This window comes from Elgaria multicarinata, chromosome 9 (genome assembly GCF_023053635.1).
Source record: "Elgaria multicarinata webbii isolate HBS135686 ecotype San Diego chromosome 9, rElgMul1.1.pri, whole genome shotgun sequence".
In the NCBI taxonomy this organism is placed as follows: domain Eukaryota; kingdom Metazoa; phylum Chordata; class Lepidosauria; order Squamata; family Anguidae; genus Elgaria; species Elgaria multicarinata.
The window spans coordinates 40,699,062-40,719,385 of record NC_086179.1 but is presented as its reverse complement, the minus strand read 5'-3'; the positions used below and the strand labels follow the sequence as shown (position 1 = coordinate 40,719,385).

At 41.3% G+C, this 20,324-nt stretch overlaps 1 protein-coding gene across 1 annotated transcript in view; it reads left to right on the top strand.

Annotated features, from left to right (window-relative positions):
* Window positions 1–14,877, top strand: part of LOC134404095 (solute carrier family 23 member 1-like) — a 58,685-nt gene extending 43,808 nt beyond the window's left edge. Inside the window, exons 7-13 of the mRNA XM_063134671.1 lie at window positions 1,637–1,757; window positions 3,935–4,091; window positions 5,691–5,944; window positions 7,126–7,290; window positions 11,015–11,123; window positions 12,004–12,099; window positions 13,682–14,877. Of these exons, the coding sequence (XP_062990741.1) occupies window positions 1,637–1,757; window positions 3,935–4,091; window positions 5,691–5,944; window positions 7,126–7,290; window positions 11,015–11,123; window positions 12,004–12,099; window positions 13,682–13,947 (1,168 nt within the window). The 3' untranslated portion in view covers window positions 13,948–14,877. The remainder of the gene's footprint in view (window positions 1–1,636; window positions 1,758–3,934; window positions 4,092–5,690; window positions 5,945–7,125; window positions 7,291–11,014; window positions 11,124–12,003; window positions 12,100–13,681) is intronic.
* Window positions 14,878–20,324: the final 5,447 nt, after the last annotated feature.

The following is a 20,324-nucleotide window of genomic DNA, read 5'->3' as shown; positions in this document are numbered from 1 at the left end:
TTAATGTGATGCAAACAAAGGATACATCAGTCCCCATTTTTCCTAGAATCCTTTCGATTAGGCATCCCAGTTATAAGAAAATAACCACTTGGTTGTGTTGTGTTTACATGTGTGGTGTGCTAAGTAATTTTAAATAATGGAAGGATACAAACTTCTGCTAGATATTGAAAGATGTGAGACAATCAGTATCTGCAGATTAAACAATGCTTAAAAAATTACTAAAGAAAATGAATCACTTAGAATCTGCACAAGATTTGAAGTCATAATATTTAATGCACAGGTTAAAAAAATAAGTCAATTGTATAATTTAATTGGAGATTTGGAAATATTTACAAATACATATGATTTAATGATTCAACTTCCATTAGATGTCTGTAGGTGAATCAGGACAAATGTGCCACAGTATACTTTTTCTGTGAATTTTAAGGAGCGCTTATAAAGTACTGTTGTTTTTTATATCCAACTCCAATTAGGTGTAACAAAATGTATCCAGGTACTAGTGGAAAATGTTGGAGATGTAATTCTCCTAGAGTTGATTTTTTTATATTTTGGGGGAAGATATTGGACCACCATTATACAGAAAATATAAAATTATACAGAAAATATAAAATATTATCAGAGATCCTAGGGTAATGCTCTTCTGTTATGTCAGAAATGTAGTGTTATCTGAAGGCATTGAAATCATAATACATTTACTAACTGCAGCCATTAGTTTTAAACGGAAAATACTAATCCTTCTACTTTGATGGAATGGTATTTGCGAGTTTGGGATATGGTGTATATGATAAAACTAACATTAGTAGAAAGAAAGAGAGTAGATCAATGAACAACCATTTTGTTGATTATGTTTTGGAACAACAAAGTACATAACACAACAATTTGCCTTATTCAGAATATTATAAATTATGTGTTGTTGTATTTGCTTTTTATTAATGATGAAAATGGTAACAGATTACATAAGTATATCTTTTTCTCTTTAGGTATTTATTGATTATATATGGATGCATAGTAAAAAAGTAAATATGTGTATTGTAGTAAATGTGAATGTGCATAAACACCAGTGTATATGAAATCATCAGTAGCAGATGTTCATAGTTATTTACATTACCTGGTCAATGTGCAGAGTTTCTAAGTAATGTTAGGAAATGTACACAGATTCCTAGTGGAAACCAATTGTTTTGTAATTTACCCAGTCTATATGCAAAGTAGGTTGATATGCATATATCAACCAGCAAATATAAAATAATTCCAATCTTCCAACATTACTTTTACACTATGCATCTTTAATAGCCAAAATATTAAATTCCCTATTGCTGTCAGTTTCTGTACATTCTCCATGCCTCCACTTGAATGTACATAATCTGTGATCTTTGCAGTTTCTACACATTAACTTCAACACATATAATATGTATACATTGTTTCAAGAGATTCCATAGACCAATAGGAAAGCAAAAAATAAACAAATTGGTTCGGTCCAGATTTAGTTATATTGAGTAGACCTATGGAAATTAATGGGACTTAAATTAGTCAAGATAGGCATAACTATTTGCATTAGTACCTGTGCAGCTATTACCTTAAATGCTTAATCAGAATAACATAGAATATATATAAATATAGTTCTTTTTTGCCACCTTAGAACCATTTTCTTCATAGTTCTATTCTCCCAGTACCTGAAAAATGTGCCTGTACTGTTGCCATCTTACAAGAAAAGCAAGAAATGCCATTTCTCCAAGATCTACATCTTTCAGATCTTCCCAGTGAGTTACCTTTTTTGGATTTGGGGTAACCAGATAGACCATACAAGGTAGACTAAAATAAAGCAAAATCATGCTGCCTTTTAATCAATCACCCAATAAATCTCTTGGCTTCTACTGGAGGCAATGAGATAAGCTGGATGAGTAGGACAGGCACAAACTGCTTCATGCTATGTCATGGTAACCTGCCTCTTCTTGAGCAATTTGATGTTTTTGTTTTGTTTTCATTGTTTTAAATGTAATGTGTGTCCTGAAAACAGGAGTGTAGGAAATGCATGTTCCACGTCTCACCCCTTCATCCCAATACAGTTCTACCTCGGATTTATTTACTTATTAATAGTGCTGTGTCGAATCCTGTCCCCTATTTTCGGGAACTTTTACTTTCCCTATGAAAGAAGCATTTTTTTCCTGCCTCTTTTGTGAGGAGGGGGAGAATTTCAGAGATTTTTTTCTCCTTGGGGAGGGGGGACAGCGTTTCCACATACCCTTTTAAAATCTAGCTGGTTGTTGAGGGGTCTTCTTTCTATTTTGTGTGTGTGTAAGAAACACTTCCCGGTACTTGGAGGAGCCCAGAGGTTCTTCTTGAATGCCTGTTGGAGACCATGTGACCTCTCCAATAGGCATTTAGTAAGAACTCCTGGGCACCTGCAAGTGCTGGTGTGTGTGACTTTAAAATATATATATAGAAAGAAGACCCCCTCAACAACCGGCTAGACTGAAAAAGATGTGTGGAAAACCTTTCCCCTTCCCAAGGAAAAAATTATCTAAACTTCTCACCTCTCCCAACCTCTTTCGCCAGAGTTTTCCCCAATGCTGAAAATGGAATAATCAAAATTTTCTACACAGCACTACTTACTAATACTGAGGTATCCCAGCTCAACTGGGAATCATGGCAATACCACTGACGGTTCCATTCCTCGTTATTAGTCTAAGTGACTGGCCTTATTAACTGAATTAACTTTTCAGCTCGTTGGAGTCTAAATCAGGGGTACACTTCAGGGGGAAGAGGGCAGGTAATTTGGGTGGAGACAACCTCCTCCATCCCAGTTTTGGAGGCGGATTTCCCCTCTCTATATTCCTCATTTGTTACACCAAAAAATCTCCCTAGACTAGAACCTTTTTTCCATTCTGTATTATTTAGCTTGAGATGTTGCTCTTTGAAATGCAGTATGGAGTCAATAACAACTTCTAGGTACATTACAAGGAAACGTACAAGACCTGGCTGTAGTACCACTCTTGATTCTATGTGGCATGACCCAGGTGGCAATGGGGGTGTTTGGATGATCATAAAGGGGAAAGAAACCAGTGAGGCTTCTTCCCCCTGCATGAGCTGTGCACATGGCCACCGTTTGCATAATCCCCCAGGATGCAGTGCAGGTTGGCGTGTCATCCAAACCCAGTGTGCAGCACAGCAGGGGTGGGTTCTTATTCACTCCACAACCCCCACTGTAAATCGTGGGTTGTAGGATGGGTAAGAACCCTTTCCTACTGCACCGTGCACCAGGTTTAGACAATACAGCAACCTGCATCGTAGGTACTTTTTTTTGTGAACCGCCCAGGGAGCTTCTGCTATTGGATGGTGTAAAAATGCAATAAATAAATAAATAAATAAATATGTAAATCATGGTTGTGCGACCAGCACAGGTGGCTGTGGGCAAAGAACCCATGATGGGTTCTTTTGCCTCCACGATCGACTGAACCCAGTCATTAAAAGGGCCTGTTGAGCCAAGGGTATGCAGACAATATTTAACCATTCTGCAGATTTAGTTCTGCCTTAGTGTTAAAACAGTAGTTGGGATCAGTTTCTTGTTACGGTTTTGCTGAATTTTCCAAGCCTGTGTAATGATGCAACGTACAACAATATAGTTGTTCCCTGGGGGTTAATTAAAGTGGCAAAAATGGGCCAGAAAAGATTTTGTGAGTGTATTGTAAAAGGTAGCATAGAATTACCATTCACCGACATGCCCAGATAATAGGCAAGATGTCATTATGAAGTAAGACTTCTCATGACACTTAAATGCAGCATAACTGCAAGAAATGGCACCTCCTGTCATGGGAGCTGTAGTACAACACATCTGGAGGCTACCATATTGGGGGAAATTGAACTATAGAATTGAAATCTGACTGGAGGATTGAGTCTAGACACTAACTAAGATGCTTTGTCTTCCCTAACTGACTAGGTGCTGTTTGGCCTTACCATTTCCTGGCTTTTATGTTTGGTGCTTACCGTCACCAATGTCTTCCCTTCGAACCCTGATGGTTATGGCTATTTCGCTCGAACGGACAGCAAAGGGGATGTTCTGTCTAAGGCGCCCTGGTTTCGGTTTCCTTACCCAGGTATTGTCATGCTGTAACGTTTTCAAGATTTGCCCTGTTAGTGAAAATATTAGTCAGTCACTTGATACTAAAGGTATCACTGTAACTATTAGTTACTTAATGTCAGATTAGAATGTAAAAATTAAAGTCTCTTCTCTGTTAATGGTACTGCTATTAATCTATGTCCATTGCTCTGGAGGGGAAGTGTGATTTTAATATGTTATTTTAATTATTGTTTGTGTATTGTTTTTAAACTAGTCTTTTTATTGCATTTTATTATTCCTGTTTATACGGAATTGCGGTTGCCTATGGCTTTGAACACTAAAGATAAATACACAATCTGTGTACATTTTGCCGATTTAAGCAAGGTGCTTAAGATTATTTATCAAGCCGTATTTTGCTGTTTCTTGAAATGAATTAGCAGTCAATTCTCTAGAGGGGAAAATATTTTTTTTGCCAAACTGGGAACCAAAACGCCACATTACATAGCCAAAATGGCACGGTCCAGGCCCAGGAGAGAGGCATCAGCCAAGTCAGAGGGAATCTCAAGGTTTACAGCTGTACCCCCAAGCCCCTTTGGAATTAAACCCTCAGAAGCAACAGCTCAATGAGAGCTGAGGGTGCTCAGTGGCTGCAGAATGCTGACCAAATGAGGGACCGGAGCAGAAAACTGCAGGGGGGAGAAGAGGCGGAATGGAGTATCCTGGGAAAGGGCACAGGTAGCTGGCTGGAATTCTGAACAGGAGCACTCCACACTGTCTGCCTTGTTGCTACTATTGCATTTCTTCGAAAGACTGCACTGAAAGGGTTCTAGAGCTGTGCTCTGCGATGCCTCTGGCTCAAACTAAGCTCTGGGGTTTTTTTGAGGTTCAGGGAGAGAATAAATGGAAGGGTAGTGGGGAAGACTGAAAATGGGGGTTGTGGGAAATGATTGAACGGAAATGAAGACAGAGAGCGAAAGAGGCCTTTTGGGTCTAAGAAGGAAGTAGGAACGTAGGAAGCCGTCTCAGAACAGGTTAGACTATTTGTCTGTCTAGATCAGTATTTTCTACTCTAACTAGCTCTGCAGCGTCTCAGCCAGACATCTTTCACATCACTGTGATCTCTTTTTTAAGCTGGAGATGCCAGGAATTAAACCTGGGGCCTTCTGTATGTAAAGCATGCACTCTGCCATTGTGCAATCATCCAAAGACACAGAGGGAAAGGGTTGCGGTGGAAGTACAGAATAAACTTCCCTTCACATGGTGATGACTGTCACCTTGTGGTGCACTATTTGTATGAAGTGGCTCTTCATGTGATCCATGATGTCTTCAGTTGTTGACATACTTGGCTCATCATTTGGTGACTGCCTCCACCTGGAGCAAGTTTAAAAGTGGAGAAAAATGACAAGTTCCTCAAGGTGCAACCAAATGGTTCACCTTGTATGCTGTCGGTTTATAGGTGGAGCAATTTAAAGTGGCCCCCAGATGGTTGCTGTAATCTTCAAAGTACCCTAAGTACTCTAAATTAGTTTGCAGGTTCTACTGGCTCCTACACTGGGCAGTATTTTGAGAAGGATTTAGTGATTTCAGACCCGCCATCTCAGAATGGACACTTTGTTCTTGTGTTTGCAATATATAGGTCAATGGGGAGTTCCCACTATCAGCGTGGCTGGGGTATTTGGCATCATAGCTGGGGTGATCTCCTCCATGGTGGAGTCGGTGGGAGATTACTATGCCTGCGCGCGTTTATCCGGTGCACCGCCCCCTCCCAACCATGCAATCAACCGTGGAATTGGAGTGGAAGGGATTGGCTGCCTTCTGGCTGGGGCCTGGGGAACAGGAAACGGCACCACTTCTTACAGTGAAAACGTCGGTGCTTTGGGCATCACCCGGGTAAGTCTGATTTCGGTGCAGGAAATCGAATCTCACTATAGAATTCTAGTGGAGCCAAACATGTCCATAACGCACAAGTGGACCATGTGTGGATGAGAGAACATTGACCTGTCTGCTATGTTTTGCAGAGGATTCCGGGGCATTTTCTAACATGCCTATTTAGCTTGTGTGGGGCATTGGCCAGGCCACACTTTGGGCACATCTGAACTGAGTGTATGGGTTCAGAATCCCCCAATACCCCCCCCCCCGGCACCTGCGTATTGCAAGGGAAAAGTCCCCAGTGGTGGGTAAGCTAAGTGCTCAACTTATGGGAGAAAAGGTAGAGGGGCCCTTAATGAAACCCACAAACCCCACCACTGACTCCTTCCAAGTTTGTCTTAATAGTGTCTCCTCTGTAGCCTTCTAAAAACAATAGTTAAGGGGCATGACACAAAAGGAAATGGGGCTGGGCCCCTCCGCCTTCCCCCTCTACTTCAACCACTACTATAAGGTCTGACAAACTTCCAAGTTTAAAAACCACTGGATTAGTGGATATGAGTGTCCTCTAAACCAGGGGTGGGTGAAAGATAGATTTCCAGATGTTTTGGACTTCAACTCCCAGAAGCCCCTGCCTGCATGGCCAGTGGTTATGAATACTGGGAGTTGAAGTCCAAAACATCTGAGTTCTACTTCTTGCCTACGCCTGTTCTACACAGCTTAGTGTTCCTTGTACGCTTATCAGAATTCATGGGATTTTAGCTTCTGTCTATAACAACACTATAACCTTCTAGACTACATCTAGTGATATATCTGCCAAAATCAAGAACAATTATGCAGTTATACAATTTCGTGTCCTCTCTTATGTAAGAGGGATGTTCAATGTTTGCACTTGTAATTTAGAAGAATCAGAATGATTAAGGTGACACTTTGTAATGAATCAGTATTCATCAGCATAATACCGAGAGCTTAAAAAACAGTCATTTTAACAAAGGAAACCCATGGAACAACCTGCTAGTCCAGCTTGATGCTGATCAGGAGGAAATCCTGTAGAATAATCTGTCAGTTAAAAGACATCTGGCCGGGCTGATGATTCTTGTTCTAATCTTATTTCTAAGCCTCGCCACTCTCGGAGTCGATAGAGATCGGAATCCTGTGGGCCCCTTTTGATGGCTTGTAATCCTCTTCTGTTCCTCTCAACACAGGTAGGGAGCAGGATGGTCATTGTGGCTGGAGGCTGTGTTATGCTTTTGACGGGCATGTTTGGCAAGGTTGGGGCTATGTTTGCCAGCATCCCAACTCCCATCATTGGAGGAATGTTCCTTGTGATGTTTGGTGTCATTACTGCTGTGGGGGTTTCCAACTTACAGGTAAGAATTTAGCTTTTTTTAAAAAAAAGAAGGGGGGAAGAAGAAGCTTATTTTACATGGGTGAGGGAGAATTATTGAGTAGTTTCTTTGTTTAGCCAGTAAACCCACGCTACTGAAATGTTATTCCTGAGTAGTAGTATTATTGTTGTTGTTATTAATTTTGCTATTATGACTACTACTACTAATGTCTCTTACCTTTCAGCCTAAACATAGTTCTTCAAGGTGGTTTACACTAAAAAAACACATTTATGTGTCTTAGCCACATGATGGCTAAGAAATACCTGAGTAGCACAAACAAAGTGTTCACTGGGTTTCAGCTGACAAGGTCATCAAGGACCATTGCAGATCATAAACAAAGTGTAATAAATAGTTCCTCCTATTGTGTGTGGTTAGTATGCCTGCAGCAGTGATAGCTTACGATTCTCTGTTTACACTGACGTGGTTTGCATGTAACAACAAACCGTAGTTTAATTAGATGATTATTGAATTGTGCATTGTTGTTACATTATGGGTTGTTTTGCCAGGCTACAGAGGCGGTGGGCAAGAGCGGGGTGGGTGGGGAACACATCCTCTTTACATGCCAGTATTGCAGTGCCAAGGAAAACAAACAAACAAACAAACCAGGGACTGAGAAAACAAACCATGGCTTGTTTGATTGTCTGCCAAACAAACCCTGGGTAGGGCAACAAACCATGATTTAAATAAACAATGGGTTAGTGTTACATGTGAACCAGACTACTGTCAGTTCCACTGATGGGATGGTTACATTTAGTGGAATTTCTTGTTATGGTGGCTCTTTCAAGTAGGACTTGAAATGTGATGAAGGCAGGAGGGAAGGTTGTGTTCCTGATGCCATAATGAATTATGTTTGGACTCAGACATCAATTTTGATCCCAGCAGGCTGGTTTAACTCAGGGATACAGTCTTCTATATTCTGTAGTACAGGAGGAAAGAAATGACTTGTTGCCACAGACATGGTTGGCTTTTATATTTATGTTAAGTATGATATTCACTGATGTATGACTGCAATGCCAGATGATGACTTCCATGCATGAATTAGCAATCACCCATCAGACATCACACAGATGAAGCTTTCATCCCATCTTGCATCACTTGAATCATAATGTATTTCAATGAAGAGAAGACAGTTCACATGTTCAGTTGAGAGTGAAGAGTGTCGGAGAGATTATGACATGTGCATGTATGTGTGAATCAACCCTTGACTTCCTTAAACCAATGGGTTAGTACATCAGTCAGTCTTTACTGGTACAACCATGAATCACAACAGGCAACATACAAAGCAAACAAAGCAAAATATTCATGGTAACAATAAAAGATCTAACATATACTGAGAGCCAGTGTGGTGTAGTGGTTAGAGTCTTGCTCTGGGACTTGGGAGACCCGGATTCTAGTTCCCACTTGGTCATGAAGCCCACTGGGTGACTTTGGGACAGTCGCTGATTCTCAGCCTAACGTACCTCATGGGGTTGTTGTTGTGAGGATAAAATGAAGAGGAGGAGGAGGACCGTGTCAGCCACCTTGGGTTCCTTTCAAGAAGAAAAAGGAGGATATAAATGTAATAATAAATAAAATAAAATAAATACTGCTGAGAAAATAGAAGATTGGCTTAAACTTTGGAAACTGACAAGGTGAACCCCACCACTGTCAATGGGGGTGGTAGTGTCATCGCCCTATTATGAGAAGTCATCAAAAAGTTTGTTTTCTACCATTCAGACTACTTGGTTTAATCTAAAAATTGAGTATGGACTGCAGGAGAAACAAAGCAATAAAACAGACAACATGGCTGTCACAAGGGCAGAGTCTATAATCATAAGATAGTTTCCTGAAACACCCTCCTATGATTGTAGTAGGTATTTGTTACATCCTTGGGTTAGGTACATATATACAACTTGCTGAGCAGGAAGCATTTGCTAGTGAAAGAGAGTTGAGCCGACCTGTGCAAAATTTGGTCCTGCCTGTGTGAATGTTTCAGCACGTGCTCATTTTGCGAATGACACTATAAAGAGGCTGGAAATGGCCTTCGGAAGACAGCGGGGCAGTCAGCAGAGACTGCTGCAAGTTGGCCGTGGGGATGTGCTGAAACAATCACATGTCACTTCAAGTCAGTTTTCTGCCTCCTTTTTGAATAATCTGCTGGATGTTGCTAAAAGGACAATTATTACAGGAGGTGATTTTAATGGTGTGATGAATTTAAAAAAGGCACAAATCTGTGGAGCTATGTGATATGTGGAGATTTTATAACCTCCTTCCCTTGTCATCCTCCCCCACAACCAGTTTTTTTTCTTTAAACCCCCTCCCCCCGGCAGATAATGTCAACTATAGTTTGTCAGTTTAGTTAAGAAAAACCAGAAACGGAAGCTTCCAAAGTTCTCTATGATTTAGCATAACATGTGAATTTGGCCATCTACTTGGACTGGTCTGTTAATGCAGGAAGACTATTATCTGATAACAGAAGAAAAGCATTGTTCATAACTAATAAATGTAATACTGCAAAAGTAGAAATAATAATTATGTTGATGCCAAGATGTTTGACAACTTAGAGTGGAAATTTATTTCCGCGCACTCAAATGTTTTAACTTAGATGGGTACTTCATGGATTTGTGTTCAAGCAATTTATAAAACACCACAAGATGGATTATTAATTAATGAATGGGGATTTGTAATTTTCAGTTCATAATAACGGGCAGAAAAATCCAGACTTATAGATCTTGACTATAAGTTCTACCCATCCTCTCAGGTTGGATGGGTAGAACTGTCCTTCTGCCAGCAGAGAGGAGCTCCACTAGGGGGTTATGCCTGTTGCAAAGGCCCCCAGTAGGCCCATGGAAGCCTTAGGGGTATAGCTCTACCAACAGTGGTGTTTCCACTGGGTGTTGTGGGGGAAGAGCAGGGACACCATTGAATTGTTTGGTTCAAGGACCCTGGAGCTGGCATAGATAATTTCTCCTCCCACTGAAACCAATGTTACTGGCGACTGGGGACTCACCAGAAGGAAACCCCCTCCCCTCACTTCTACTGTAGCTCTTACGTATGTCAAGAATGATCACTCCCTGCCCACAGAATTGCTCTCATATATGTGAAGGACAATCTCTATCAGTATTGTTATTACTTTAAGTAGAGAATCACAACTGATAACGATAAGGGAAATGCAGAATATTGAAGGACTACAGATAGGTCAATATCATCTTCAGATAAATCTGTATGCAGGTGATGTGTGATCTTTAACAAATGGAGAACAGTCAATGAACTAGTATAGTGAGTTTCAAGCTACAAGGTTAGCAAGAAAAGCAAAACAAAACGATTAGGCTTAAACATTAATGTTGCTATAAAAATGAGATGAATCATCAGCATAAGTCGAATGAAATTCTTTTTCTATTGCTATACAGATGTTAACATAGAGCAAAGGTTACTTACAGATCTGCCCGTTACTCAGCTGAAGTGCATGCAGCTAAAACCACCACATATTGCTCGCTGTTTAGCCCTACCTCAACCTCCTTCCTCTTCCTCTGTTGTTTCCCCTGTGGCAAGTTTTAGATTGTAAGTTCCTGGGGGCAGGGGCCTGTCTTCTTATCCTTATGGCACTATGTAAGTGATAAATGAATAATAATACTGATGTGTGTCCATTCAAAAGGCATGGGTGAAATCAATCAGTTTTGTAATATCTATTACTTTGATCTACGAGTAATACCCTCTTTTTGTTCAGTATACAGACATGAATTCTTCAAGAAACATGTTCATCTTTGGATTTTCGATATTTATGGGTATGACAATTCCCCACTGGGTAAAGAAAAATGAAGACTTACTGGAAACAGGTACACAGGGAGAACATGGCTTTTATGATGTGACATCTTTCATCTGAAATATTAGGATGGGGAAGACGTTAGAAACGCAACTTGACGAGACCAGGCTAGACAGACCTGTAGCCTGACTCAGTGTAAAGAGCTTCCCATGTTCCTGTCCATGTATCTGCCCAAAAGATGGTCCCTGTGACCATCTCAGGGGCACAGTCAATTTAGTCAACTCAGTCAAGTGGCATTCATAATGCAGATATTCACCTCATGTTGTTGAATCTCCAACATCTGATGATTTGGGGGGTAGGGTACCAACATCTACATCATCTTTTCTTGGTGCTAATTATTGGCATGGGGTTGGCATGGGTGCGCAGCTGCCTAAGACCCAGAGGATCAAACGGGCCCAGCCCTGAGCCTGCTGCAGCTGCCGCCAGGGCCAAGGTGCTGCAGTTCTACCTTCTCCTAGCCTGGATGGCCCCCTCTGGCAAAAGGAAGTACCACAGCAGCCAGCCAGGTAACCCAGCACAACCCACGTCACTCCTTTTGAAAGCAAACCTTCCCCCCCCCACCATTATGTCTCAAGTAGAAATGATCTGATCTAGCAGACGCTGCTTTTTGGGGGTGGGGGTGGCCATTGAGGACTAAGGAGTGGCAAAAAGACCAGGCCTGGGGGCCTCAGGTGCTGTGCAAATGGGGCCATTGGCAGCATTAGGCCAAGGGCCCGCTGGAGGCTGGTGCCTGCCCTGAATCATGCTAAAACTGCTTTTAGCATAAGATAATGGCCATGTGCTGATTTAGAAAACAGTACTGTCTTTAAATGGCTTCCCATCTTGCCTTTAAGGACTTGTTGGAGGTTCTCCTTCATTCTGATGTTTGCTTGACAAATGCATTCTGTTTCCAGGTATTGTACAACTCGACCAGGTGATCCAGGTGCTGCTAACTACAGGCATGTTTGTTGGGGGATTCCTAGGCTTTCTTCTTGATAACACTATTCCAGGTAAGAGTTACAATAATTATTCAGGTTTTTGGCTATATGCTAGCATTCATCGCTAAATTGCAGTAGCACAGGTTGTATAATTGGCTGCCAGTATTTTCATTTCAATGTTATTTATTTTCTAAATCACACCTTTTCCCTACCAGGCATCTGAGGCAAGGTACAATAAAACTTTCATTAAAAGTTCTCATAAAACCAACACACACAAAGAACAGAGGAGCAGAGCAAAATGAAACAAACCCATACAACAGCATTTTTAGAGGGATATTGAACTTAAAAGAGTGAAGAAAAATCTGTTTACAGATTTAAAAGACCAGCCTTTACTGCCTGTCTAAAACAACATAAGGAGCTTCTCTTTCTTCCCCTGGAAAACAGGGCTTCAGATCACAGTCCTAATAGGGTAGGGTGACCATACGGAAAGGAGGACAGGGTTTAGTTTCAGTTGTATTGAAAGGGGAATTTCAGCAGGTGTCATCTGTATGCGTGCAGGACCTGGTGAAATTCCCTCTTCATCATAACCATTAAAGCTGCAGGAGCCCTGCCCTCTTTTGTATCTGGTAACTCTAATATAGCTCTTGCAGCTTTAATGGTTGTGATGAAGAGGGAGTTTCACCAGGGGCTGCATGCATACAAATTTCCCTTTCAATACAACTGTTAAAGATGCAGGAGCCCTGTCCTACTTTCCGTATGATCACCCTATAATAGGGTGACAAACAATGAAATCACTGTAAACTTTCTTGTCATTGAAGCAGTTAATGGTGGGACGTTATCCTGGTTTTAGACTTGCTGTTCCATGAGTGGCTGTTGGATGGCCAGAGCAATGTTTAAGTGATCCAACCCACATGTATGAGTAGGCACTGACCACATTGTCAAAATCCGCTGGGAGGGTATTGCCATTTATATGGGAACCATCCATGCAATTGGCCCACCTGGCCAGGTCAATTATTATTTACTTAAAATATTTATATTCCACCCTTCATCATCAGACTGCAGAGCAGTGCACAAAACTCATTAAAACAATTAAAATAAAGTACAAAGATAAAGGCATTTTTCTTTAATTAGCCATTGTCACTTGCAGAAGAGTGGGTCCCAGGTAGCCAAGTAGCATTTAAAGGGTCCCAGTGTTGTAATATAACAAGAAATCTCAGTGTTGTGAGCTGAGCAAAGAGAGGGTGTTGCCACCACCACGAATTGGAATCAGGGAGGTTTCTGTTTAGAACAAGTCCTGTGGATGTTGTGGGCAAAAGTGCGCTCATGTTCGGTTTTCTTGAGGTAGAGATAATCCAAATCATTTGATTATACATATTCAAAATGAACGGATGTGAGCAAAGTGTTCTTGTTACTTTTCGTAATCTTGTTATCACTGGGAAAGCGCCTTGTGGGAGCGAATGCTTATTGTGAACGACTCTTGCATTTCTCACAGTCTAAAATGCTGGTTGTGTGTGTGTATGTGTAAGGAGCATGCTTTCTTGTGGCACTAGAAGGGATCGTACTTCCCCAAATGACACAAAATTGGCTTTGTGTATTATATTGCGTAGCTTTCATGAGGGGCCCATGCTAACCATGTTGTTGTTTCTTTCGGTAGGGAGCAAGGAAGAACGGGGAATCGTGGCCTGGAGAGAGTGTCATAACGAGGATTCTGACTGCACTGTTAATACTTCAGACGTCTATGATCTACCCTTTGGAATAGGTTCCAGGTTCTGTGCTGCTAACTGGTTCCAATACCTCCCAATGTGCCCCAAGCCGCCAGCTAGCCGCAGTGCAAAAGAACACAACAGTTATGCACAGGAGAACAGCATCAACATGAATTCGGCAATTGACACAGAACTGAATATTGACACGAAGATTTAAGACCAAACCGATGGACAGATGTGATTTGCTAAACCATTGAAGGAGCATCTTTCTTTTGGCTGATTCCATGACATTGATACTGTGGCTGAAGGAAGAGACTACATTTTGGCAGGCTACTCCATGATTTGACGCCAGCTCAGTGGGAATTTGGATGTCAATTTCTTTGCAGCAAGAATACAGGACCAGGTTGAGGAATAGCCTGGTGAGGGAGTGGGGAGCCCAGCACTGCTCATGGAGGAGAATTTCCTTTCCACCCTGAGAAACTGGTGCCAAGAAAATCTGGGTGTGGTTCTTGAATTCTTGAGTAACTGGACAAGGTAGTCCCATGGAACAAGGCTACTGGCCCAAGCCTCACTAAAGCCAGCTTCAACCAGACTGACCCAATGCAGTCATCTTAATACTTTGCTGTTCCCCTACCTTTTAGTCTTTGGGTTTGTTGGGTCTGCAAAGTCTCTGGAGGATTAACTGCTTCTTACAATGTGTTATTTATCTGCTGCAAATGGCTTCCGAATTAATCTGGGATTCCAAGTATAGCTTTAATATAAAATTGTTGGGTCTGTGCTGCTTTCAGGCTTTCATGAAAGCAGAATATGTGAGTAGCCAACACAGATGCATACCTTATCTAGTCCAACCTTCCCCAACTTGGTGCCCTCCAAATGTTTTGGATTTCAACTCTCAATAGCTCTAACCTGCATGGCCAACGGCCAGGAATGGTGGGGATTTTAGTTCAAAACATCCGGTTGGGGAAGGGGGATTGGTTAAATTCATATACCATTGTGCCTTATATTTTAGATCTATCCAAGTGTAAGGAATCAATAATGTGACCTCTGTGAAATGCACAGGGAAGAAGGGCTTTTCATAGCCTTCTTATGTGTAGCTATAACAGGAGCCCTTTTGTGTTTACTGCTGGCATTATCCAGAAGGGTTTTTTTTTTTAAGTGGTCATGTTCACACAAAATGCTACGTTATAATATTTCAGAACCCTGGGGTTTTTTAACCCAAGTTACTTATACCAAATTTAATACATTACAAATACAGTCTGAATTAAGAGCACAAACTTGTGCGTAGAAAGACTAACAACAGAGCATTATATCCATTTTGGCTTTAGCCCTCATCAGTAGCTTTGCTGTTATATATTTCACAACGAAGAGTGCTGGTGCACGCTGCCCAACTGCTCCTGCTCAGCTCCTCATACAAGTGGGAGAGAATAAACTAACCAGGACCTTATTGGGGCGGAAAAGCTTATAATTACATATGAACTGGGACTCCTGGCTTGTCATTTCTCTAACAAGCCAGATCACAGAATTCTGAAGAATTCTGGCTTAGTATTTTGTCTGAACGTGACCATTAAGTCTTAACCTTTGTAGGCTAAGACTGGGGCATTCATAATATCCTCCTTTAAAAAAATTTTTGGAAGGCCAAGTCTCATTCTGATAGCTGCTAGAATGACTTTCCTATGCAATATCAATGCCCAAATGCTCTGTGCCTCAGCCAGTCTTGAGAGTGGGGCTGTTCTCTTATCAAGTTTGCTCTTCATAGAAATCCCCTCTGCACTCAAGGTATGCCCCAAATATATAACCTCCTTTCTTGTGTGTTTACGCTATACATACTGGGGGCAGAGGAGTTTTCTTTAGATTTGTATGTTGTCTCTTTCCATGTCTCCGTCTTCATTCTACTGAGATCTTCCACAATTGCCTCAGATCTGTTGACGTCTCTCCATTTCCAATTTGTTGATCTCTTCCCATCCAGTCTTTCATTATCCTTCTTTTGCTCACTTGATAGACTCTTCAGTATTTGTTGACCCGATCACACTGTGCTGTTCTTCCTGCATATCAACATATTTTCTGCTTCCATACACATGGGTTTTACACAAATGACCTTAACTGATTTTTTAGAGGAGTTTGTTCAGCTGCGATGTTCACAAGCGGGGACTGTGGATGTGTCTTTCCTCTCCACCCCCAGAGGTAGTGGCTTGTAAGTGTTGGCAGGCACATCCACCTGGGCTGTGACCAAATATGTTTCTTCACCTACTTTGCAGTCCTTGGTTTGCTTGGTGTTCCTGAATGGTTTCTGAACATCAGCCACTTGTGGCCAAAGCAGACTTCCTTTAAATCTGTATCTAGCAACTATGATGTTTTTCCTTTATGCTCTAAAATAGGTGCAGGACCCCCAATTTTGATTGGGTTTCTAGTCTGGTGAGCTTTTAAGATCTAGATCAAACCCCTGTATCCAGATTTAAAGTAATGTCTGTTTTGGTCCTTAGGATGCCTACACAAGAACACATTCTTGCATTTCAGACTATTTGAGACTAACAATATGTACACTTGTTTCACGTGCACAATCTTCCTGTGTCAGGATTCCGCTCACATATCCCTACCAGATAGGGAATTGCATGTGTGATAACCCAGACTGATCCAGCAGCTAGAGCTGTGCACACATGTAAAGAAGCTGGAATTGCACCATCAGCTGTTCACTAGTGGAATGGTGGGATGGGGGGGGAGAGGGGACCTGGATTCAGGCCTCCTCTAGCTGAACAGTGCAATTCCATTCCATTTTATTTTTTAAGAAAAGGCTGTCTGCAACATGCACACACTTTTGGATCAAGGCCAGTCATGTGTGGATTAGAAACTCCTTTCCACACATACCTGTATGTTGTAATAAAGGATGAAAAATAGGACTGCAAAATTAGATGAATTAAGATGTCGATCAATTTTAAAAGTTGTGCCTTATTAACCTGACAGAAAAGGTTAAATGTGTTAATTTTTTTTTAAATAAAAGTTTTTACAGAAACCTTAGGTGATTACCATGATTATGGATATTTCTTCCGTTCTCTCTCACTGAAGATAATGGCTTGGATCCTAAGTTGCTCCTCCATTTGTAAAAGTAGGGGGAGAGTTCTCTCTGCACCATAATCCAGGCCATTCCCAAACGTCTCCCAATTCCCGGGAGCAGATTTGTGGGAAGGGCATATTTTGATCCAAGGGAGAGATGGGAAAGTCCTGTTCTGTTCACAGAAAGACAGCTGGAATCAAAGCTATCCTGTGTTATAAAATGGTATCTGCTGTGTCATGTGTGCACTGTCGAAAAGGAGAAACAATGCATTTTTCATCAGAACGATTGTTTTATCCTTATGCAAATGTATGCAGACTTAATCATAAAATGCACCTGATAGAATTTATTTAATTGGTTACCACCTCAACCTAGCTTCATTGCAAATACAGTATAATAGTGAACGAGTGTTAAAAAGGTAAGCTGCATTAACTATCTCTGTTCTCCCATCACCATACACACGCCAAAGAGCTTTTAATTTTACCCTCAGTGTCATTAAAATTGATCATCTTATAATGTGGATTTGATACAAGAAAAATGTTCTGTAAAAAAACACACCCTTGTACTAGAAGAAGAAAAAAGTGAAAGAAATTTTTACATTTCCCACATTAGTAAAGCAAATGAAAAACCTTCTCTGCCTGGAATCTCAACAAACAAATTGGCTGCTTCCCTTTCGGCAATAGAAGCTTGCCTGGGATGTTCACTCCATATCTGATTCCCTTCTCTCTGTCCCTCCCTCTCCACTGCCAGATATGCCTTTTTGGTGGTGATCTCCATGTTGGGGAACAGCCTCCCGGGAGAGCTGAGCCTGGTCTTTTCATTGTCCATGCTAGTGAACTTAGGAAACATTTTATCTCAGCATTTTTAGTTCTGCTCTTTGTGCATTCTTATTTTGACTCCTCCTTTTAAACCACTCCAGTTTTACTGCTGCGATCTGTTTTGTTATTTCATGGTTTTGTGTTTAACTGACTTGTGAGCCGCCCTGCGTATATCTTGATTACAGAAGGGCGGGATATAAATTATAGAAATAAACACACACATTACCTTGCTTCCTAAGTTTGAATACCATTAATAACTCTGAATAAATTACAGACAAGCCTCTACATATTTTACGTGTTTTCCATGAAGCTTTGAAATGGGACATAAAGGGCTAATACAATGTAAACTGCTATTGTTCAGCTGCCAATAATGTTCTGAAAACCATCATTTAATAACTACCCGTGCTGGTTAATAACTACCCGTGCAGGATCATGAGAACTGCCTCTTCAATTCTTTCCCTCTCAGGCACAGCACAACTATAGGTGTAGAAAACTTAGCGGGATACAATTACAAGGTGTTCATAAATGGTTTAGATGATGGCTCAGTGCCATTTGCATCATTTTATAAGGCAGGCAATAAATCTGAGGAATACTCCCTTCCTCCCCAACAATAGCTTACTAAGCCTAGGGCACTGATGCCTGATGAAGGATTGGGGACTTGCCTGACCCACTTTGGGTTCTTTCCATAAATTTCCTCCCTTGGTTCCACCACTACAGTGTGGTGCAGTGACTAAGGTGTTGGACTGGGAGTTGGGAGGTCTGGGTTCTAGTCCCCACTTGGCCATGGAAACCCACTGGGTGACTTTGGGCCAGTCACAGACTCTCAGCCCAACCTACCTCACAGGGTTGTTGTGGTGAGGATAACATGGAGAGGAGGAGGATTATGTATGCCACCTTGGGTTCCTTGGAGGAAAAAAGGCAGGATATAAATGTAATAATAATAAATAATAATAAAGCGTTCACCATCTTAATTCAGGTAAATCTTAAATCTGGTGACATCTCTATTTCTTCTCTTGAGCTGACACCAGAGGTACAGAAAGCATTCCTAATTATCCTTTAGTATGTTCTTTTCTAAGCACAATTCACCTACATCAGATTTAGCTTACTAGTTATTTTTTAAAAAACCCTAAAGGTAACTAAATCATGAAAAATTGGGCTGTCAAACATAAGGCTTGGGTATGTTATCACGTCACCAACATTGCGTGTGACACCTGAGTTGGGCTGCAATTTTATACCCGCTTCTGGAGGAGTAAGCCTCACTAAATTCAATGGGATTACTTCTGAGTCGACATGTATAGAATTGCACTGTTAGTGAACCATCTTCAAGGCTTAGAAATCTATAAGTCTTAGTAGGAGCTGATTCACTAATGACTGTTAGTATGTGCTACAGCATCAGACTCTTGCTGCTCTACTTCTTTCTAAATGCAGCCATTAACTAATTAGCAAGTAATGGAGAGCTGAACTGAATAGCGTGCAGTGGACTGGAGCAGAGTGCAGAATTTGCAACCAGACTGGGCCAACCTAGGCAGCTCCAATCTTGAAAATATCCATACAAATTCTGAATTATTTCTGGATTTCGGTAAAATAATCTAGTCAAAGAAAGATTATTTCTTTACTGGACCTGGGCCGGATCTACACTACTGCTTTAAAGCGCTTTAAAACTGATATAAAGCGCTTTAAAGCAATAGTGTAGATCCGGCCCTGGGCTTCCCCATAAATAAATAAAATAAATCCCAATATAAACACGCAGGTAGTTTACAGGAAACACACACTTCACAGGAAGCACTTATTCCACCTTAGGTTTCCCCTTCCTAGCTATTGGCTGATTCTTTATCTTGCCAAGGCTGAAGCTGTGGGGATGTGGTCAAATCAAGGCTCCTTCTCTGAATGTTTGGCTTTTATTAATTAAAAACAACAACCAACCAAGGTGCTGACCATTTACTTGTCAAGATATGAGAAAAGGTATGCAGGCAGTATTCTACCCAACCGTTCACTAAGAGGAAGTGAAACAATTTAATAACTGTAAGCATTGTATATGAGTTCTGGCTATTCTCCAATTAGGTCCCCCTCACCCCAAAATTTCTGACTGTGGACTACCGTATTTCTTCAATTCTAAGACGCCATCGATTCTAAGACGCACCCCATTTTTAGAGATGTTTATTTGAGAAAAAAGGGCATCTTAGAATCAAAGAAATACTTCCCTCACTGCCCAGCCAACCTCCCCCCTCCCTCCGCGCTTTCTTCTAATGGTTGTGTCCTTTTCTTTTTTCCCTCTGTGAGAGAAGAAACTGCCGTTTGCGCGGGAAGAAGGGGGGGGCGTTGAAACAAAGAGTAAACTTAACTCTCCAGTCCCGCTCTTTACTTGTCTGTGCACCAGGGAACGACGACACGCGAGTAAGTCCCATGGAAATCGATGGGACTTACGAATAAATTTGCCTAACAAAAAACCAGGCGCTTACCCAACCAGCTCCTCGCTCGCATGGCTTGAGGCTGCAGCAGGAGCTTCCTCTTTTCCTCTTACCGTATTGCTTCGATTCTAAGACGCCATCGATTCTAAGACGCAGTCCATTTTTAGAGCTCTTTATTTAGGGAAAAAAGTGCGTCTTAGAATCGAAGAAATACGGTAGTACATTGCCCTATTCTGGAGGCGAAGCATATATCCGCTTAAAATAAAGTCTTGCAATACTTTAAAAACTATTTTACCAATAGCTTTTTGTGATCTAGAACCCA